The sequence below is a fragment of the Lampetra fluviatilis genome, chromosome 5 (genome assembly GCF_964198595.1).
Source record: "Lampetra fluviatilis chromosome 5, kcLamFluv1.1, whole genome shotgun sequence".
NCBI lineage: Eukaryota > Metazoa > Chordata > Hyperoartia > Petromyzontiformes > Petromyzontidae > Lampetra > Lampetra fluviatilis.
The window spans coordinates 21758851-21782450 of record NC_136279.1 but is presented as its reverse complement, the minus strand read 5'-3'; the positions used below and the strand labels follow the sequence as shown (position 1 = coordinate 21782450).

At 49.9% G+C, this 23600-nt stretch overlaps 1 protein-coding gene across 1 annotated transcript; it reads left to right on the top strand.

The window, feature by feature from the left end:
* Nucleotides 1–524: 524 nt before the first annotated feature.
* On the top strand, nucleotides 525–20745 carry LOC144932756 (protein c-ets-1-B-like). Its single transcript, XM_078857172.1, has 8 exons — nucleotides 525–1301; nucleotides 4725–4844; nucleotides 7943–8143; nucleotides 8537–8620; nucleotides 9654–9920; nucleotides 10863–11357; nucleotides 13772–13890; nucleotides 15847–20745. Exons 1-8 carry the CDS (start codon nucleotides 1238–1240, stop codon nucleotides 16060–16062), a joined length of 1566 nt encoding a protein of 521 aa, XP_078713298.1. The 5' UTR covers nucleotides 525–1237; the 3' UTR covers nucleotides 16063–20745.
* Nucleotides 20746–23600: the final 2855 nt, after the last annotated feature.

The window sequence follows — 23600 nt, the reverse complement described above, 5'->3', positions numbered from 1 at the left end:
ACACCCACCCACCACACTCACTCACCCATCCACACAACACACACACACCCATACACCAAACACACACTTACCCACCCACAAAACACACTCACTCACTCACCCACCCAACACACACACACTCACCCACACACCCACCAAACACACTTACACACCCATTCAACACACTCACTTATTCAGCCACCCACCCAACACACACACTCACCCACCCACACACCCACCCAACACACACTCACCCACCCAACACACACACACATTCACCCACCCATTCAACACACACACTTATTCAGCCACCCACCCAACACACACACTCACTCACCAAACACACACTCACCCACCCACACACTTACCCACACACTCATCCAACACACACACTCACCCACCCAACACACTCACCCACCCACACACTTACTTACCCACACACTCATCCAACACACTCACCCACCTACACACCTACTCACCCACACACTCATCCAACACACTCACCCACCCAACACACACTCACCCACCCAACACACTTACTCACCCACCCACACACCCATCCAACACACACACACACATTCACCCACCCATTCAACACACACACTCATTCAGCCACCCACCCAACACACACACACTCACCCACCCACACACTTACTCACCCACACACTCATCCAACACACTCACCCACCTACACACTTACTCACCCACACACTCATCCAACACACTCGCCCACCCAACACACTTACGCACCCACCCAACACACTTACTGACCCACCCACACACCCATCCAACACACACACACATTCACCCACCCATTCAACACACACACTCATTCAGCCACCCACCCAACACACTTACTCAAGCACCCACACACCCATCCAACACACACACACATTCACCCACCCATTCAACACACACACTCATTCAGCCACCCACCCAACACACACACACTCACCCACCCACACACTTACTCACCCACACACTCATCCAACACACTCTCCCACCTACACACTTACTCACACACTTACTCACCCACACACTCATCCAACACACTCACCCACCCAACACACCTACTCACCCACCCACTCACCCATCCAACACACACACACCATCCTTACGCATTCTCACACGCGTTCCGTATCCCTCCCGCCTCCTCGCTTCTCCGTACTCCCCTTAACTCCCCCCACCTCCTACACACCCCACCCCGCTACCCCCAATAACATTTGCGAGGACGTCCTCCGTTGCGGTCGCAACATCCATGGCGTGGCTCAAAGCTCCGTGCGACATCAGAGTCAAGGTGATCAAGAGCGAGAGGCCGTCAGGTGAGAACCAATCTCAGCGCCCGCCATCCCCGCGACGCGAGAAGAGAGAGCGGCTCTTTAACTTGTCTGCCCCCTCCCCCCATACCTCTCTCCATCTCCCTCTCTCGTCGCTCGCTCTCGTTCTGGATAAACATTGTACAGCTACCGGGTGTTTGTCGTACGATTGTTGAGGGCGCCTCCAGCCAACGTCGCTGTCGCCCCCCCACCTGCCCATGTTCACTGCCTTTGGAGCCCTCTCGGCCACTCGCTGTGTGGAGTTTGTTCGAACGTGAACGCGTGCGCGTGTGTGTGTAGCCCTGTTCGAGTGTATAATCCAGGCCAGCTGAACCTAGCATGGGTTACACCCCCCCACACACACACACTTCGCGCAACGTGGTGAAGTATGGTCAAACGACCCACCACCGTCATCATCATCATGAACGATCCAACGTTGGGATACGCAGTGTTATTTCACTCGGGCTATGGTTTACAGTCGCTTTACACACCCCCCCCCACCCTGCTCGTTCACCCCTCGCCATTCTCTGTACATTTGCGGCCGCGTTTGCGCATTCTTGGAACGGCCTGTTCCTTCTCCGTGTTTGTGTTGTGCTTCTCTGGGACGTGTGTGTCTGTGTGAGAGAGAGAGAGAGGGGGAGAGGGGATTGTTGGGGATTGTTAAACTGTGTCCTGGAGTCGCGTTCCGCTGGTAGCGCCGACTGCGCTTCGGTTTAAAGGCCGAATGTTTGGCCTCCATCATCATCATCCTCGTCACCTTACGACGTGGGGTGTCTCTGACGCCATGCGTACACGCGTTTCAGTCAGTGATGTGCTCGATTAATGAATGGCGAACGCGTGTTGAGAGACCGAGAGAGAGAGATGGAGCAGGAGGGGGAGGAGGCGCGTGTTTTACCGGAGAGTAATGGGTAACGTGGAGAGCGTTGGGGATGCGAGGGGGGAGGCTGCCCTAGGGGTCTCTCTCTGTGTGTGCGTGTATGCGACTGCCGGGCTAATATAGGCATGGCGAAGTGTGGAGGCGGAACACGAATCAATGTGCGCGCTTCCATCAATGATCTCCTAACCGAACCACTCTGAATGCTGCGCAAAGCCGTCAACTCTCTTGCGTGTGCTCGCAGCGGTCCGTGTGTAGCGTTGTTGTCGTAACGTGACAGTGTTGGTGGTGGTGGGGGGGGGTGGCAGTTCTGTAGAGAAAGAGAGATTGTCGAGAGTCGAGGCAACCCCCCGAAGTGGAGGGGCCTTGGTCGTGCTGAAGTCTCTCGCTGCGAGGGAGACCCTGGGAGGTGGGGGGGGGCTCCGCAACAGCACATTCGAGACTTTAAAAGAAGCCAACGGTAGCAGGACCAGCATCGCCCGTACGTGAACACAACAAGGTCGTTAAAAAATCTTTAAAAAATCTAATAAAAAATCGAAGTTTACACGAATGAAATGAAATAGGAAGTGAAACCCCGAACCAGGTAGCGATTGCTCTCAAAATGACCCAAGCTGGCGGGCGCCGATGTGGGAAACTCATTACCGCACCTGTGCCTGCTCGCGGACTTTGGACGAGGCTGTTCAAGCCAATGAATGGTAATTGGACTCGGTTGTTGCAATTGCTTGGTCTTATACTCTGTGTGTGTGTGGTGTGTGTCCTTGGTAGACCTGGCAAAGGCACCAAACGCAGATTCGAGATACCACGTCCCACATTGATGTTTATGTACTGTGTGAATGTGTGTTGAACTTCTTTCGCACCGGACGTAGCCAACCGTGCTAATCGGAGGTGCGGGGGAAGGACAAGAAACTGAACACAAGCAAAAATAAAATGCATGGTGCCTGGCCAGGAATTCAACTCGCATTGCCAGGATTTTCAGTGCAGTGGTGCACAAACTACCACCACCACTACCACCTATTCCACCCTCCTGATACAGTGGGAAACCATCAGCACCGGGGAGATAAAGGTGGCCATGAGAGGTGCTGGCCACACCATTCCCCCCTTTGTCTGCCACACCGGACTTAGCAGGTGCTCGCTTACAGCACTTGCTCCACAACACGAAACGTGGGGTCTTCCTGCGTAATTGAATGGGTTGGTACCACTACAAGGTCTTCATCAGAATCAGAATATGTATTTATTATACTGGAGGAATTCGATGAGCTATAAAGCGCTTTTTGTCACATGTCCAGTAGAAGCGGGTCGAAATGTTCCGCAACATTTTACAAAAACATGAGTGCAAAGTACAGGAGAGGTGAACAAATCACTTAAAACATTTACCAATAAAACGAAACTAGTTTTAGCTTACCAGGTAAAGGCCACTGAGCTATTACCTTATTTTTCAGAAGCAACGTGGCCACAAATGATAGCTCAACAAAGTGGCTTATCGCATGGGAATTTAGAGCAGAAAAATGATTTAAATAATCTAAATGCATGTTTCTAAACGCTTGATGACTCCTTGATGATGCTTGATTATTTTAGGTCATAATCAAGCCGTGGTCATTACTCGGGGCCCTTAAGGACTATTCTACACGTGTCCCTTTGCAAGATGTAATACTTTACATAAACTATAAAAAAAACGATAAACTATTTTTTTTATTTCAGTAGGCAAGGTCCACTGAGCTATGTAGAGGTCTTTTTCAGAAGCGACCTGGTCACAAACGATAGCTCAACGAGATGGCTTAGGGGCCGTCCATAAATGACATCACGCACCTGGGGGGGGGGGGGGTCAGACATTTGTGACGATGTGTGACGAGGGGGGGTGTGTGAGAAATGTGACGTCACATCAAAATGCGCAACTTTAAATAAATATAGACTACACGTTCTACTTAATGAAATATACTTTTTAATACATGTTTTCTCCTTCAACATCAAGAGTGCAGCGCCACATTAAATACGCACTCCAATGACAATAGTTTAAATATATTTGAAGCATGTTTTATTTTTTGGGGGGGCGGGGGGGCAGAGCTTTGTGACGTCATATTTGACGGGGGGGTCTGACTTTTTGTGTCACCGTGTCACGAGGGGGAGGGGGGGGTGAAAATCGTCCAAAATCGCGTGACGTCATTTATGGACGGCCCCTTATCATGTTGAAATTCATAGCAGCCTGGTATACAGGAGGTCGTGGGTTCGATCTCGACCCTGACGTCTGTATGTTTTAGAGTTTGCATGCATCTCTCTCCCCGTAGTCACGTGGATGTTTTTTCCCGCATCCTCCGGTTGTTCCCTCCACACTCAGAATCAATGTGCATTTAGAGTATATGGCGGCTGCTATACATTTCCACGTGATGAGCCACTTAGTTGAGCTATCGTTTGTGATAGCCAAGTCGCTTCTGAAGAAGAGCTACATAGCTCAGTGGGCCTTGCCTGCTAAGATTATAAATAGCAAGTAGTTAGTGAAGGCGTCGTTGTTTTCCTTTGCTCTTCACATCCCTCCGTGCGTCGTTGTTCTTGCGGGGCAGAGCTCGATGGCGTGGAGGTGCCGCTGCTGACGCCGGGCAGCAAAGCGGTGATGTCCCAGGCGCTGAGGGACACGTTCAGCGGCTTCACCAAGGAGCGCCTACGCCTCTTCATCCCGAGGGGTACGTGTGTGTGTGCGTGCGTACGTGTGTGCATACGGAGAACTCCTTTCCCACCATACGTAGAGGTGCGTGGAGATGGATAACAAACTAAACACACGAACAAGCAGTTCGAAAGAAATTAGTTTTCAATGTAGATGATTTAAAAGTGCATAGCTCCGGTGGCTTCCTAATATCGGAAGGAAGAGCGTTCCAGACGGCCGCAGAAGCGCATCTGAAAGCTGGCGATGCAGTGACCGTCTTTGTTAGTGGTTAGCCAAAAGCCGTTGCAAGGGTGACCGGAGTTCGCGTGATGGTGTATGCTCTTTGACGAGATCAGCAAGGCATTGTGGTTCATTTGTGGCAAGCACGTCGTGTCTAATAAGCAGAGGTGTGGACTCGAGTCATGTGACTTGGACTCGAGTCAGACTCGAGTCATGAATTTGATGACTTGCGACTCGACTTGGACTTGCATAACAATGACTTTGTCCCACCTATGAGATGTGGACTCGAGTCATGTGACTTGGACTCGAGTCAGACTCGAGTCATGAATTTGATGACTTGCGACTCGACTTGGACTTGCATAACAATGACTTTGTCCCACCTCTGCTAATAAGTGTGACCTTACAATGTATTCGTTCGGCAACCGAACGAGCACTGGACGGAGACGGTCTGATCGTGCAGTACCCGTTACAACACGTGCCAGATAATGTTTTTTTTACCGGGGGTTTCAATGCCATATCCGTCGGAACATTTATCAGTAAAACAAACTTACCACGTCCCACTCTTTGACTAGATCGGCGGGGTATTGTGGGTGAGCAAGGGAGATACATGGTCTGTTCCAGGCCACGATCACTGCTGGTGGGTGGTGTGTGATCATCATCATGATCATCATCATGATCATCATCATCATCATCATGCTCATCATCATCGCTTTGATGTTGTTGTTCCCGCTCTGTGCTGATGCAGCACGGATGTCCATTTGCAAACTAGCTGGGTGACTGGCTACACGGGACTTTCTGTGTAACATGTAAACATTCATCCATTAAATATTTCGTCACCAACACATCATGTTTATTGCTGGCCGCTTGGTATTCTGTGCCTATGAAGGCCGGCACAGTACACAAGGGGGTGAGTGGCTAGCACCACACTCAACCACCTTTGTCTTCCCAGTGGCGATGTTTACACACCCTACCCTAGTTGACCTCGGGCAGGCCCAGGCACGGTTTAAATAATCGTCACTGGTGTCGGCCATGAGCGGGAATCGAACCTATGTCACCAGGTTCGAAGTGCAGCGTGCTAACCGCTATGCAACAGCTCCCTGCACGAAGACGAAGACAAAGATCCCCCGTATAGCCTAAACAGACTGTTGGGGCAAAATCTGTTAGCGAGCACCTCTGAAGGCTGGCACGGCACACGAGGGAGTGGGTGGCCAGCACCACGCCCGGCCGCCTTTGTCTCCCCAGCAGCGATGATTATAGACCACACCAGGTCCTGATTTAAGGCTGAGTCGATCTACAGGAGGCTCAGGACCAGTTCAAATCATCGTCACTGGCATTGTTGGCCGTGAGCAGAGATCGAACTTGTAACCGCCTGGTTCGTAGCACAGCTCGCTGAACTGCTACGCTACCGCTCCCCGCACACACGCGCACAGTCACAGAGATACACAGTCACAGAGACACACAGTCACAGAGATACACAGTCACAGAGATAGACAGTCACAGAGATACACAGTCACAGAGATACACAGGACATCTATACGTACCGAGTGTACCGTCACGTCACCGCGTTAGGTTGAGCAATTAAAAATTGGCGATGCATATCACGCGCAGCAGCAGCAAGGATTATTTTTCTTTTCCCCCCACCATGCAACTCTCCCCACTGGTCACCTCGCGCACACATACAGAGCCCACACATCCTGCCGGTGCGCACACCCCCCCCCCGTCTCCATCGGATTAGATGACGTTCCCGGGCACAGTGGAGTGAATCGATTTCCCACACCGGTGCAACACCGGTGCCGGTTGTCTTCCCAACTTGAATGTTGCGACGCGGTGAAATTGTGTGCGGGTGTTTTGGTTTCGTTTTGAAAACAGGATTATGTGGGCCACGTCATCTGGAATGTAAGGTGCAGTTAGATTTCTTGAATGAGCAAAATGATTGCATGCTCGGGTGCGCGTCGCGATGGTGCTCATCTATCGCTAACAGCCCTTTGCCAGTGGTGGAAATTCTCCATTCCTATGGCGAGGTCCGAGTCTGTCCGTAGGGGCAACCACTGTTGATATCCCCCCGCAAAGTGGTACGTAATTTTATTGACCCTTATAGGGATGATGCCGTTTGGTCAAACCCTCACCCGGGATTCGAACTCTGATTTGCGAGCTGCTCGCCTCCTGTGCTGAGCAGCCAATTAGCCGGTTAACAAATCAATTGGAGTGCAATCCCAAATTGTGACGACGGCTATCAACTCGCTGGGAGGCGGTGGAGGGACGTGAGTCGGTGAACTCCAAGTCAATGACCAAAGCCCACGGTGGGCCGAGCGTAGCGGCCTCAGTGGCTTAGCGAGGTCGGCATGGCCTCTGCTGTCAGGATATTAATCGGAATATTTATTTATACCACAGGAATCCGATTAACTATAAAGCTCTGTTTTAGAGATGTCTAACTGGGGTGGGTCAGGACGTTACAACAACAGCAGCAATCAATACACAAACATGATCGGAGTGCAAAGCATATATTTTTTCAAATAAATAAAGCCGTAAAAAATATGAAATTTTAACTAAACTATTTTTATGTTACCAGGGATAGCCCACTGAGGCATTAACTTATTTTTCAGAAGCGACTTGGCCATAAATTATAGCTCAACAAAGTGGCCTATCATGTGGACATGTATAGCAACCAAATCATCTAAATGTCATGGGGAACCCCTGTTCTCAATCCCAATCTCCATGGAGTGGACCTCGGTGCAATTGTTTAGTTTGGTGTCCTCCCCCTGCGTCTCCGATATAGCACGGTGGGCTAAGGACGACGTGAAAGAAGTTCAACACACACACACACAATTGTACCATCCGTACATTTGATAGCTTTCTCACTGAAACGGCCACTCCCTCTCTCTCTCGTCTCTCGAACAGACCCCACCGTCTGGACGGCCGGGCAGGTGGCCCAGTGGCTCTTGTGGGCCGCGACGGAGTTCAGCCTGGAGGGCCTCGACGTGTCTCGGCTGGCCCTGAGCGGCCGAGCCCTCTGCTCGTTGGGCAAAGAGCGCTTCCTGCGTCTGGCTCCCGACTACGTGGGAGACATCCTGTGGGAACACCTGGAGCTCCTGCTGAGAGGTGAGCTCTCTCTCCCCTCCAACCCCCTCCCTCCCCACGGCAACTGTCCCCCTCGCCGTGAGTTCTGTCAACTTTGACGTTCAAAGCACCAAACTTGTGGAGTGGCCCTTTGAGGGTTGTTTCCCCTTCACCATCATCAGCAGCGTCATCAATCCACTGCTGGATGAAGGCCTCCCCGAGCCGTTGTAATTTCTCTCATTGCTCTTGATCCATGGTGGGCATTTCTCTTGAGCCTGATAATGATGCTGGCACGACCGTTTTTATGGTTCATATTTTTGCATTTCCGTCGTGAAAATAATAATAATTTGCCGATTGTGTGAGAAAGTCGGTGTGAAAATATGATGTGAAATATTTAGTTTTCGGGGTCTGGTGGTTTCTTTCTCCCTCTGCCAGAGTGCCAAGAAGACAGCAGGCATTTCCGTACAGAGGACAGCTCTGCAGTAGCAAACACTGCATACTATGTGGACTACTCAGTCGGTCAGTGCTGTCACTCACAAAATAAAATCATCATCAGCTCCGTTATTATTTGTACCGTCATCACCATCATCACCAACACCACTGCTGCCATCATCACCGATCATTTGTTATCAAACGCCACCACCACAATTGTAATCCTCATGAAATTCATCACCCCCACCGCACCATCGTCACAAAAACCACCGCAATTGCCACCATCACCAATCGATGCATTAATTAGATATTATCAAGCACCAACATCAGCACCATCATCAGCACCATGGTCTGCAATGTCTTACAGATGACCGGACAACAGCGCGTGCTTGTTGTAGATCGTAGTTGGGGCTTAATTTTTTGCTCGGTATTTTATGGACTGCTGCTACTAGGCTGACTTTGAGCAGGGAATATCGGCCTCAGGCACTATCATGAGAGTATGAATTCCCATCATCCCATAATCGTGTTTTGTGAAACGTGCCAAAAAATTCCAGTTTCAGGGCTATTTCTGCAAAAATTAAGCCTTGCTGCCACTAAAACTATGACAACTAAACTATTTTTTTATTTTACCATGTAAGGCCCACTGAGCGATATAGATTTTTTTCAGAATCGACCTGGCCACAAAAGATAACTCCACGAAGTGGCTTATCATCACGTGTAAATGTATAGGAGCCACATACTCTTAAACGCACATTTCTAAATATGGAGAGGAAAAACCCGGAGGCCCCGGAGAAAAAATCCACGTGACCACGGGGAGAGAAGCACGCAAACTCCAAATATACGGCAGGCGTCAGGGTTCGGGACCGAACCCACGAAATCACATACACAAGGCGAGGTAGTTAACATCTCGCCACCATGCACCCTGCTGCTGCCCCCACTGCTGTTGTCGGCACAAGGCACTACCACTAGAGTAAAAATTACCATAATCCCATGAACGTGTTTTACAAATCTAGACGACATGGGTGTTATGTGCCAAAGCAATTCCCGTTTCTGGACTGTCCCGGCTGAAATGAAGCCCTGCTGCTGCTGCTGCTGTCCCCCACCGCTCGCTGTGTCCCAGGTTGCCACCACCCGGAGCCGGCGCAGTGCGTGCCGCCCTCCGACTACGCGGACGCGGGCTTCATCTCCGAGTCGCTGCAGACGCTGCACAACGTCACGTCGGAGGAGCTGCTCGGCGTCAAATACGAGGGGGGCGGTGTCTTCCAGCCGCCGCCCGTGGCTGCGAGCGAGGCTCACGTGGGCGCGGCAGGCCTCATGCCCAGCTACCAGCGGGTCAAGCAAGAAGTCCTGGCGCCGGAGAGCTTGTGCTTGTCTCATAACGGACACGGTGAGTTCTGCCATGGGGAGATGTTAACTACCTCGCCCGGTATACAGGAGGTCGTGGGTTAGATTCCGACCATGACGCCTGCTGTATAGCTAGAGTTTGCATGTCTCTCCCTCTCCTTGTGGTCGCGTTGATTTTTCTCCGGGTGCCTCCGGTTTTTCTCTCCACATTTAGAATCGACGCGCATTTAGAGTATTTGGCGGCTAAATATTTCCACATGATAAGCCCCTTCACTGGGCCATCATTTGTGGCCAGGTCGCTTCTGGAAAAGAGCTATAAAGCTTAGTGGACCTTACCTACTAATTTAATTTTAAACCCATTGATGCTTTGTTTATTTAAAATTATTAGTCTCTTTGAGAATTGTAAATAACAAGTTGGGGGAAAAAAATGACGCTCGCGCGTGTATTCTGTGACTCTTGGTCCCCAGAAGCCGCTGACGGTTGCTGACAGGGCAATTTATAGTTTGCGTAATCGAAAATCGCCCTTTGGTTTGTGTCTCCCAAATTTTGGGAAATGCTTCGATCAACTGGGATTGGCCAACAGCGGTACATGTACAGTTGATCAACTGCTGTCACGTAAAAGAGATGTGATTCAATAAAAATGAAGCTCAGTGCTGATGAGAGGGCGGGCAGTTCAGTGGGACACCGAATAGGAAATAAACTATTTGGGGAGGTCGGAAGACCCAGAGCCAGCCAGGTGGTGGGAGACGATCGATCGGAGCCAGGGCCACCCTAAAGGTTCCAGGAAGGCCTCGAGCCAGAAGCAACGTGGGGCCCTCGTATTCCACCACCCACTCGCAGAACTGCTGTGGAGGTCGGGGTGGCGTGGAGGCTTGGGGCAAGTTGCCCTTTTGCCCGCCCCACCCCTCCCCCCGCCCGCTAGCTCGTGCCAACTCTGGGCATCCCTGATCATGGCACGTTTCGCCCGTTCCCTACCGCACCGCAGCGATGTTCGCCCAGGACTCGTTCGACAGCACCGACAGCTACGAGGGTGCAGCGCTGCTGGCGCCGCCGCAGCCGCCGCAGCCGCCCTCTCCCTGGGCTCGGCCGTCCTCGTTCGACGGCCTGCAGCGAGTGCCGTCGTACGACAGCTTCGAGGCGGATGACTACCGGGGGGGGCCCGTCTTCCCCGCGGCTGCGCACACCGCCCGGCGGGGGGACAGGCAGCAGGGCCCCCGCGCGGCCCTCGCAGCGGTCGGGGGACACGAGCGACGTGTCGGGGCCTACGGCAGCAATGCCGGCAACGTGAACGCCGTCGCCGCGGCGAGGGAGCCCGAGGACTTCCTGGTGGCGCTGGCACGGAAGCAGGACGAGTGCCTGATGCCGCTGGCACTGCCGGCGCAACGGCCAAAGGGGACCTTCAAGGAGTACATGAGCGAGAGGAGCGAGCTGAACGAGGGCAAGCCGGTCATTCCTGCAGCTATCTTAGCTGGATACACAGGTGCGCGTTGGTGTGGGCGGGCTGGATACACAGGTGCGCGTTGGTGTGGGCGGGCTGAATACACAGGTGCGCATTGGTGTGGGCGGGCTGGATACACAGGTGCGCGTTGGTGTGCGCGGGCTGGATACACAGGTGCGCGTTGGTGTGGGCGGGCTGGATACACAGGTGCGCGTTGGTGTGGGCGGGCTGGATACACAGGTGCGCATTGGTGTGGGCGGACTGGATACACGGGTGCGCGTTGGTGTGGGCGGGCTGGATACACAGGTGCGCGTTGGTGTGGGCGGGCTGGATACACAGGTGCGCGTTGGTGTGGGCGGGCTGGATACACAGGTGCGCGTTGGTGTGGGCGGGCTGGATACACAGGTGCGCGTTGGTGTGGGCGGGCTGGATACACGGGTGCGCGTTGGTGTGGGCGGGCTGGATACACAGGTGCGCGTTGGTGTGGGCGGGCTGGATACACAGGTGCGCGTTGGTGTGGGCGGGCTGGATACACGGGTCCACGATCGTGCGGGCCGGATGCACGGGTGTGCGATCGTACGGGCGGGCGGGTGGGCAGGTGGGCAGGCAGGCGGGCCATCTGGGTACTTGCATATGACCAGCGCTGTCACGAGGGGCATCGACTGTGACAGTGCCACAGCGAGGGTGGTGGCACCGTTGCCCCGCGTGGGCGACTGCGTCCGAGCTACGGCTCCGTTCTTGCTGGCCAGTCGGGTCACGCACGCCACTTCGCCACTGTAGATTTGAGACCACGTGGGGGGGAGGGGGGGGGCCGAGGGGCAGGGGATGGTTGTCTCCCCGACGCCGACGTTCGCACGGCGCGCATGATGGATGCAGATTTAAGGCCGAGTCGACCTAGGAGTGTCCCAGGGTGAGTTGAAATACCACGTGCCATCGATGTCGAGTGTGCTCAGGAATTAAATTGTACACTCCTACGCATACACACACAAAAAGCAAAGGCAAAGATTGCCCCATATAGCCTTTAAGAGGATTCTGGGGCAAGTGCGTAGCGAGCTCCTGAGGTCGGCACTGCATACGAGGTGGGGTGGGAGGGGGGAGGGGGTATGGCCAGGACCATGCCTGGCCGCCTTTGTCTCACACACACACACAAACGACAGTCATTCATAAAATTTCATATCGTTGATATAAAAAAACGCGCGAAAAATGTTCGAATTTCACAAACACTACATTTAAATCTCTCGTTTACATAACAACCCATAAATTCCATCTGACATTTCAGTCCTGCATGAGTCATGCTCTTGGTATATATATAAAGCAGCTTTTCGTCAGAATGTACCACAATTTTCGGTCGTAAACGATCGCAGTGGGACCATTTTATCGTAAATCGTTTTTTCTTCTTTTCGCATCGGTGATGCGATTCCGTTTAAAAAAAAACCGACGAGAACTCCCGCGCGGAGGAAACGTAGCATCACGCAAGCCGCCCTTTTGTCGTCCTCCAAAACGGAAATGACGTCAAAGGCTTTTGTGTGCGTGGATAATAGATTATAAATACCATTGTCGTGTGTCACCACAGACCTCCCCTCTCTCTGCGCGAACCCTTGCGATACCACAGCTGAGTCAAGCACGCGCTGGTCGTAATCGCCAGCGAAAACGTCATTAAATCGAATTGTAAAATGCTGTGTGTCGCCAGCTCGATGTCATATACTCATTGTAAATGCTGTGGGTTTACTCTCCAACACTCCAGTGTGCTGAAGCGGTCACTGATTGGCACGTTTTATTCACGCAGCAAACCTTACTAATTGGCTGTGTCGGGTAGTGATGGGTTAACGACACATTTTTACGCGCTGTAACCCAAAAGAACCTTTCTCACAGATAATATTGTTCGCAAGAGCCTACTTTTTAAATGCTAAAGAAAGCCATAAACATTAAGGCTGCAGCTTTGGCAGGCCTCCATCCAGCAGTGGATGGACCATGGCTGCTGCTGCTGATGCGTTACTGACAAAGGGTTTAAGTTAATAATAATAACAACAAAAAGTGTTTTTATACCCAGCACACCACATCCATTATACCTCTCACTGTAGTTGTGGATACCAGCCACGTGCCAACTCCATCCTAACAGTTGCTGTCACCGATGTTAAACATTGCTGAGGAATCATAAATCGAATGGTGCTCTTTCACATGATGCAAGATTGGCTAAGGAAAGCCATAATTCGTTTACGGGACCCCTTGTAAGTTTGTACGTGCTGTAAATTGTTACATCTGCTTCCAACGTTCGTTTTTTTTTGTGCCAATGTTGGTGTCGTGTTAAACACGGAATGACTCCCAAACGTTGTCTCAATTTTACAACCCTCCCTCCCTCCCTCTGCATCCCTCCCTCCCCCCTCCCTCCCTCCCGCCCTCCCCCCCACCCTCCCTCTGCATCCCTCCTCCGTTGGCGTCTCCTCGCTGACGAACAGGCAGCGGACCGATCCAACTGTGGCAGTTTCTCCTGGAGCTCCTGACGGACAAGTCGTGCCAGCCCTTCATCAGCTGGACGGGCGACGGTTGGGAATTCAAGCTCTCCGATCCAGACGAGGTGAGGGGGGAATTTTTTGAGAGGCAAAAAATAAAAAAAACACTCCAACGATGACATGAAGTTTTCCCCCTCGTGCTCGCTGGTGCCCATTGAATGCCCTTGCCTGGCAGTTGGATGGATGGGCGCGGTCACCTGGTGGAGGTGTCACGTGCCGGTGAAGCCCGTTCACTTTGCCTGCGATGGTCTCCAACCAGACAGACTGACAGGCTTGCCAACGGGTCGCTGGTGCACCCTCCGAGTGGAGGCTTGGTTCCCTCCCAGAGCTTCAAATCTCCTGGACGTTGCACTTTCTTGCAGCTCAAGGCCTTTACCTGAAACATCCAGGCAGGGCCTTCGAAAGATAGGGGTGCGGGGCTCGGGGCAAATCACCCCTCACCCCCCCACCTACATTTGACACTGAGGAACCCATTTTGAAATCTGTCTGTCGAAACAATCCCGTGAGCGCAGAGAGCTTCACGGGAACGTCGAGTGAACCACACTGGCGCATGGCAATGACGCAAGGTGACCCATCTCTCTGCCACCACCTTAACAACAACAGCAGCAGCAGCAGCGTCCATGAACCACTCATCGATGGTGCAGGCTCGTGGCCAGGGCCTGGTGCACATTGAGATCCATGTGAAGTATTGACGCCTCGGTTGGCAGGAAGCCTTAAGACAAACCCCAGGTGTTATGGGTAATTTATTGTTTACAAGTTAAGGCCTTCTTGAGCTACGTAGCTCTTTGTCAGAAGCGACCTGGCTATCACAAACGACGGCTCAACGAAGCGGCTGACCCCGGGGTGCCTTGGCATCCATAGCACTCACGCTCCCCGCTGCGTCAACGCCATCGCAGCGAAACGTGCGCCTGCGACACGCGAGACCGCGCATCGCTTGATAAACAAGGAGGGAGGGGGTGGGGGTGAGTGAGTGGGTGGGTGGGTGCACGACAAACGATTTCGCCAAGAGCTTCTGGCGAGCGGAGCGCACGAGCAAAACGAGGCTTGTCAGCGTGAAATGCGCTTACTCGCAAAAGATTGCGAGTTGTTGTGACGTTTAAACGTTGCCTTACTCTTGAGCTCAAGATAAGGGACGTAGGGGAAGGACGAACGCGTCGGGGAACAAACGACAAGCGTGGCGCACGTGCCCGTCTTCAACGCCGACGAGCAAACGGGTGCGACGCGTCACAGGCTGATGTTCCCGGGCGGTGGCTCTTCTTCAGGATCCCTGTGGGAGCGCCAAGAAGGGCCAGTGCTCGACGTGTCCACGCGTCGCACGCGACGCTTTATTCCGTTACGAGTGCTCAACAGTCCCCGGTGCACGCTCGGAGTCGCACCGAGGGGACAGGATGGGGGGGTGGGGGGATGTGTGTGTTAGAGAGCGTACGCAAGTGAGAGGCGTCGAATCGAAGTGAACTTGGCCAGGACACGATGTTGGTGATGGCGACGGCTTAGGGGAGGACTCAGCCAGCAGTGGATCGATCAAGGTCGATGATGACAGAGACGATGATAATTGATGAAAATGGTCAACTTGTTTTTGCATGTATGTTGAACTTCTTTCGCCCCGTATGTAGCCGACCACGTGAATCGGAGGTGCGTTTTTTTCCGCGTGTCCTTCCCTTTAAATAGTCATTCAATGTCCAGGCTGTTGGTCTGGATTTCATTTTGAGCAGTGCAGCTTACCATGCAAATCGTCGTTTCGCATACGGTAGCTGTGTGACCCACCAGCGAAGAAACGGAATCGAACACCCCTTAACAAAACTCCCGCACCTCCCATAAGCAAAGGTTGGCTACATACTGTGTGAAAGAAGATCAAAATACGGTGTGAAAGAAGTTCAATATACGTACCTACATACATTGTCGTCCTCCCTCCCCCTCCTCCTTCCCCCCCTCCCCCCTCCACCTCTTCACCCCTCGCACGTGAACTTTTCTTTTTTAAACCACCGCGTCCGTCGTGTTGTTGTTGTTGTTGTGAAACGCAGGTGGCGCGGCGCTGGGGCAAGCGGAAGAACAAGCCCAAGATGAACTACGAGAAGCTGAGTCGGGGCCTGCGCTACTACTACGACAAGAACATCGTGCACAAGACATCGGGCAAGCGCTACGTCTACCGCTTCGTGTGCGACCTGCAGAGCCTGCTGGGCTACAGCCCCGAGGAGCTCCACGCAATGCTGGACGTGACTCCCGACAGCGACGAGTGAGGCGTCCCTACGCGCCCCACCGCACCCCCCCCCTCCCCCCCACGATGTCTCTACGTCCCCCCACTCCGTAATGCCGACGGAGGGAGTGGAGTGTTAAGAGGGCGCAGCTTCGGGATGTGTCTACACGTTGGGGCTCGGGGTAAGGAAGATATTTCAACAGTGGCCTCGTTTTACTTTTTGTAACACAGTTTAAAGGGAATCGTTTACAGTTAATGTGCGCATGTAAATGTCGCATTGATTTTGGGAACAAAAGAAATGAAAATAATTAAACAAATAAAATGGATCTGCTTAGACTTTCCACGAGCACCGCTCTCAGCCCTCCTGCGAATGTGTCGCTGTGTCCCACTACTCTTCCTCGCTCCCTCCGCACACTTCCTCCGAACTCTACCGCTCTCCTCCCTCCATCCACCATCCTCCCTCCACACTCCTCACTCCCAACGTTCTTACTCTGGCGTCAAGTGACTCCAGTGCTGGGTCCATGGAGTAGTGTTTTCAAAAAATTGTATTTCCACGCTTCGTCACCCGCTAGGTGTTAGCGTCAGTTTCGTTTACCGTGTAATTCTAGACACGTTTTGATAGACGCTTTGCGATAAATGCCCCTACCAGGATCTACATAAATGAATCTTGTTTCAATCGTTAGGCGGACAAACACAACTTTTTTAAGAGTATTTTTAAAAAACGACGGCTGAAACCTGGAACAGATTTAACGACACAATCCAAAGATCGGAACTCAATGCGACTGCCAACTTTCCAATTTTGTTAAAATCTCAACTTTCTCTCCCCCCGGTTTTTTTTGTTGCTCCTGCTTTCACCTTGATTGATGTCCTTTGGATGGATCGTGCGGCGAAAAATGTAAACAGGGCAGCCGTTATTCGAGTCGTAAGAGCAACAACGGTGATTTCTGCTGTGGCAGGGACCTACCTACGCCGAGCCGTGCCACGTTGCAGTCGGTGATTTAGAGGGGTTGCTCCTCCAGTGACGTGACAATTACAATGGAAATCAATGGAGCGGACGTGTGTGGGTTATTAAGGGGGGGATGGGGGGGGGCATCGTATTGCTCATTTCCACAACACAGCTTGTGGCATATTTATGATGCCGAGGATTCCACCTGTTGGGTCAGGCGTGGAAGGAATATTGTTCTTGCCAGCGGCCGAACGTGGGGCGACACGTTGGCAAACGCGTCCAATAAATAACGACGTGGAAAGTAATGAGGTGCTCACCTTTACGCTGAGCGTGCTACCTATTAGATAATGCAGTGTTGTTGTCACGTGGGAAAATATTTTCTGTGGTACCCAGATCAGTGCGTCTGTGATGTCTCCTTCAACAAATATGAAGGAGACCATCACGCCGATAGACTCCGCTGCTTCCGAATCGGTTGTCCGACTTGACCACCGTGAATGTGAAATTGTAGTCGTTGCTCCCCATCTACGTTGGCCGTACGAAATGAGGAGACGTGCGGCTACGATGCTTGCAGTGCGGGCTGTTTCAAAGTGGCAGGGCCACGGGCCGTGTAATGTGAAGGTCGCGGGCTGTGTAGGTTCCTTATGTCTGCTCTATGGATATTCATTATCGAGTAGCGTTTCTCAAACTACAGGCATTACAACCTCCCCCACCACCTCCAGCCAGACTTTTTTCCCTCCGCAATTACCGGCAATCAGGCGTGATAAACGCGCAGCATTTCTGGACGAGTTTCGGATTTCCCAAAAAATATATATTTTGGATTATTTTGGTTTTTAAGGACAATTCTGGATTTTTATTCTGCTTTCCGAATCCTTTGCTTTGTGTTTATAAGTTATTGTGTCTTCGTGTTGTGATGTCGCCCGATGCCCTGTTGACACCAGTTACGGAAGGGATGTATGTTGAACTTCTTTTTCACCGTATGTAGCCAACCGTGCTAATTAGAGCAGGGGGAGGACAACAAACGGTGACATCATTTCCTGTTACATCATACTTTACGATCGATGGGAAATTTCATGTCTATGCCTGAATTTATTTCTGAGTTTTCTGAAAAATATGATAATCGGGAACGCGTAATTATTTTAACACAAGTGAGTGGGAAAAAAAACATGAATATGGTAGTGATGAAGAGACACATGGTGGCAGGGTTACCAATGACTGGAGTTTGAGGGTTGTCCCTATTAGCCTCCAATTAGCACGGTTGGCTACGTATGCCATGAAAGAAGTTCAACATACATACACTACACTAAACGCTAACATACACTACACTATACACTACAGACTACACTATACACTATGCTAAACACTACACGACCCTTTACACAACTATACACAACGATACACTATTGTACACTACACTGCTATACTAAATGGAAAAATAATTTCTTCAGAACTTTAATTCTAGATTTGAAGCTTTCGTGACTGCAATGATTCATATTCTTAGGTTTTTTCGGTAAAGTCACGTGATGCAGCTAATTCGGCTGTGACGGTCCCACCTGATGACGGAGACTTGTGTTGCCTCCGAAACGTCGTGATTTTTATTTTTATCTTGTTTTATTTTACTTTCATTAATTTTAATGTTTTACCTACGTGACTTTACCGAAAAAACCTAAGAATATTCTTCAGAACTGCTTTTTGTGTTTAGTTTGTTGTCCTTCCCCCACACCTCCAATTAGCACGGTTGGCTATGTACGGTGCGAAAGAAGTTCAACATACATACACACATACGAGTGTCGTGGAAATGTTCAGAGTTGTACTGACGTCATTACCAAGAAGAAAAACTACTGCGATGCACTACTGTAGATTGCATGCGGCAGGTCTGCAGCTGGTGTGTGCGTGTGTTTGTAGCAGGACTCCTACAGACCATTGGTTCGAATAATAATAATAATAATGATAAAATCCTTAATCGAACAAACCCAGATGATCTTTTATGAACATGAAATGAACGCAAGTGATTTTTCAACGCAATTTTTCTCATGGCCTTTATTGTTGTTGCGAAATATATTTGTACATAAGATCGCGGAAAGCATTTACCAAAAAAATATATATATTTTACAATGTTTTATACTGGCCCAGATTGTATTGATGGCCGTGCATGTACAGTATTTTTTTTTATTGTGTGCTGAATTTTTTAATTGCAGCTGGTTTTTACCCAGCGGTCGCAGGAAAAGACCAAAGAATTTAATGTTATGGCATGTCGATAATGAGAATAAATAATGACTGGTTCAATAGATGTGATGGTTATTGTAGGAGTAAGTGTTTGCTACAGCCCTGAATGGGCTTCGTTGACATATATGCATGGGTCTGGTCAATCCACGCACGTGAACGTATGTGTACTTTATTTGCAAATGTATACAATTTCATATTAATATTAGACAAACACGTGAATAACTTAATCACGAGCCTTTCACGACCAACATTATGAATTCGTAATTGCGTTCTTTTCGGTTCGGTTGTGTAGGTATTTTAAAAAAATGCTATAAACCTCCCACCCAAATTGTCAACACTGTCATTGCTCTTCAACATTCCTCCTCCTCTGCTTTTGCTCAAAAACTCAAATCCATTGGCATCTTTGCCCACGGAACAATTTTATTTGATTGGCTCTGTCAGGTCGTTGGAGGGTTATAGTTTAAAACATGGCAATGACATTTGATCCTTATGGCGGTACCCCGGGTTAACCAAATAATACAAACTGGCCGAGGCAATTAAATATTTTATTTTTGGGACACTATTTTTAATCCAGCGGTGTACTTAACTCCGCGACTGGGGTACCAATCAATCCTAAATCAGTGCTACTCTGCGATGTCTAAACGCCAAACATTAGCATAAAAAAATCCGTTGTCGAAAAATTATACGTTGAGATGAGTTAATTGCTGCATCGCCGACAATCAACAGACTAAAAATTACTGCATCACGGACATCGTGCGAGAGCCGGGGAACTATAGACCCCTGGGGTACCGTCAGAAGGTTCATTTGACCTATATGGTGGTCTAGCTCAAAAGAAACGAATTGTGAATCAACTGAAACGCCTCAATTTCAAATGCTTTTGTGGACGTAACAAAAATAAAAACAAAAAAATCTATGAATTTTCATCAATTTAAGTCAGATTTTCTGCATTGAGGCGTTGCAGCCGTGCAGTGGTGCCAGTGGTGGAAATTCCACGAGCCTATGGCAGGGGCAATTTGATCCGTGACTACCACAAAAAGTGGTACCTATTTAATTAACGTCCCCCCACCGAGAGGGATGATGGGCTGAGTCAGTGCCCCAAACAGGCTTTGAAGTCGCAACCTTTCCCATCGTAAGGAACCGCTCGCCCCACCGCTCAGTCACCCGGACGGAAAAACAAAAAAAATGTCGGCAATTCTTAATTCCTCTATTTCTGCGGCAGCCTGCTATTCAATACTGCTTCTGGACAAAGTTGAATCAATCAGTCGCCGGTATTGCTTCGCCATAACTCCCGCAAACGCTGCAACCCCGGGCTTAACTGACAAGAGGTCTCAACGATTTAAATAAATAAATAGCCCAGCGACTCGGTTTTCAAAACCATTTTGCCTTAAGACATACTGAAATGTTCTATACTCGCTAATGGCATGCATCGAGTTACATTGTGCTTCTTATGCAGTATTATATGCAGCAGTGTTATAAAGTGTAACCGTTCCGTGCTACAGCTGTGATGCATTATCTGAATACGTGCATACGATCCAATAAATGCACCACTGAAGTGGACCGATGTTAGATATCGTTTTTTGCTGGTTTGATGGTTTGACATCGTGGCCCGCAGATGTGCCCAGGCCTTTCACCTCCTCGCCTCGCCTTCCAGGGTGATTTCGACTCCTGCCATTGGGCCGCTCAACAAAGCGTGCAAATTGGAATCGGTCAGAAGTTAATTGTGTGGCCGTGCCAATCAAGAGGCACGTGGTGCCTTGGTTGGCATCGGGAATGTGGTGGAAACACATGCCCTCTGTGCATTGGTGACAGTTTATGTCTGCAATACTGGTTTACCTGTGGATAGGACCCCTTGAGATTGGTCACCTCGGTTTGCAAGCGTGTCAAATGATGTCCTTCCCCCCGCGCCTCTGATTAGCACGGTTGGCTACATGCGGGGCGAAAAAACTCCGACGTGCATGCAAGTGGGACACCACGCGGAAACACGCAATGGACCGCATTAAAAATAAAAGTATGCACCCGTACCAGTTTGGTTGACATAAATACATTCACACAGTTTTGGTTGCCCCAGAGACTGGGAGTTCATTGGTTGATGCCCCATCACCGTATTGACGATGGCACGAGTAGTAAATTCTCACTGAACGGAGTGGGACGCGTCGAAGTCGGTTGCTGCTGGCATCTTCCACTCCAGACAAGAAAGGGAAGAAGACAGCCAAGGCAGCGCCCCACGGACTTCAACAACGCCGTCAAAGCACTGCGGCAATACATCGATACACGCAGTAGATGCGTTGCTGGAGCGGCATTCGTACACTGAAACGTCTTATAGTGAGTAACTTATAACATCGGTACTATGAGGATGCGTTCCCAAGCCTTCGTGACTTACCATGCCGATAAATACTTAATCAATTATCATTCAGATTGTAAACAAAGGCAATTTATATTGAAAATAGTTTGTTATATATTGTACAATTTTAAAATAAGAAACTGACATGAATAAAATAAATATTAATGTTCTTGTTCGTGAAGTACCGTAGATGGGTGCATGCATTTTTTATGTATTAATTTTAGCGGATTTATTTTATTCTTTTACTTTATTTTTAGCTTTCCATTTCTGTGTAAACTAATGGTAAAAAAATCCAAAGCTCGTTATACCGAAACTTAGTATATTGACTAGACGCATATCGAGCTACTTTCACTGTACATACAGTAATTAAACGGTGTGCACCGCCGGTGAGCGATTGTTCCAGCTCTAACACTTGCAAGTTCGGTGCGCCAGAGTTATAATGAAAGATTTAAAGGAGATGAAACTGGCAACACACACACTACTAAACTCAGCTTTTTATTTTACCAGGTAAGGCCCACTGAGCGATATCGATCCTTCTTCAGAAGCGACTGGGCCACAAATGACAACTCAACGAAGTGGCTTATCACGTGGAAATGGTCAACAGCCAAATACAGTACAGGGACGCCTCTACTTACGAACATTCGACTTACGAACATTCAGAGATACGAAAAAACCTGTCCGTCTATCATATAGATGCCACATGAAGGACCAGTAGCATCTACATTTACAGTAGATTATACCACTTTTAAAGCCATTCCCAGTGTTTAGTGTACACGCCGTAACAACATGTTTAGAATCTACAGGAGTAAAGATCGACTTACGAACAAATGGACTTACGAACAGACCTCTGGAACCTAACTCGTTCGTAAGTAGATGAGTCACTGTACTCTAAACGCACGTTGATTCTAAATGTGTCGGTAGGACCCGGAGACAAATCCACGCGACCACGGGGAGAGAGACACGCACACTGCAAATATACGACAGGCGTCAGGGTCGGGATCGAACCCACGGCCTCTTGCATACCAGGCGAGGTAGTCAACATCTCCTAGCCACCGTCGTCATCAGATCCATTCCGCCGAGCTCCGTAGACTCACACGCAGCTGATTGGCTCATTCGCTGCTCTGCGTAAGGCAAGGGTACGGATCAAATAAATACAGAAAAGCGCGAACCTCAGTTGGGCTGCCTTTTTTTCCTCATCCTCCTCCTCCCGTGGTTGAATTGTAAAAAGGGTTTGATAATAATACTCTAGAAACTGTTATTTCATAAATTAAACGCTCGGGAGGCGCGTTGCGTACCACGCGTCTTCTGGTTTCAGAGAAAGCCCCCCCCCCACTCCCCGTGGCTCATGTAAAACACGTGGCGCTTGACTTTTCTGTTCAGCATCTGGGACAGGTGGAGGTGGACGATAGGCAAACCTCCTGCAGCAGAGGTGGCGCACGTGTGTTGGTGTGGGTGGCCGACACCAGTGACAACCACCAGTGAGCCGAGTTCGCTTGAAAAAAACATCGATATGATGATAATCGTGTTTTTCCCTGTAGATTTGAAGTTTTCGTGACTGCAGGGATCCATACTCTTTGGTTCTTTCGGTAAAGTCACGTAGGAATAAAATAAAATAAATTAGATCACGACGTTTCTGGCACAACACAAGCATCCGAAACGTCGTGATTTAATTTATTTTATTTTCTACCTACGTGACTTTACCGACAGAACCAAAGAGTATGGATCCCTGCAGCCACGAAAACTTCAAATCTAGATTGAACCGCCTCTACGGGGAAGGTTTCCACACATCTGTCAGACTGATGACGGACGCTTGTGTTGCGCCCGAAACGTCGTGATTCAATTTATTTCATTTTCTACCCACGTGACTTTACCGACAGAACCAAAGAGTAGGGGTTTCCCCCTTTTGTTTGTTTTTGGCGACAAAACTGAAACCTTTTGCAAGGAATCATGTTCACATTAACCACAATACTTGCAGTCAGAATGCAAACAAAAAACAACACTCTGATCATGTAGAGACAGCTTTCCTTAGAGCATAGTCTCATACGGTGTTCGACCATATGACGCCTAAAGG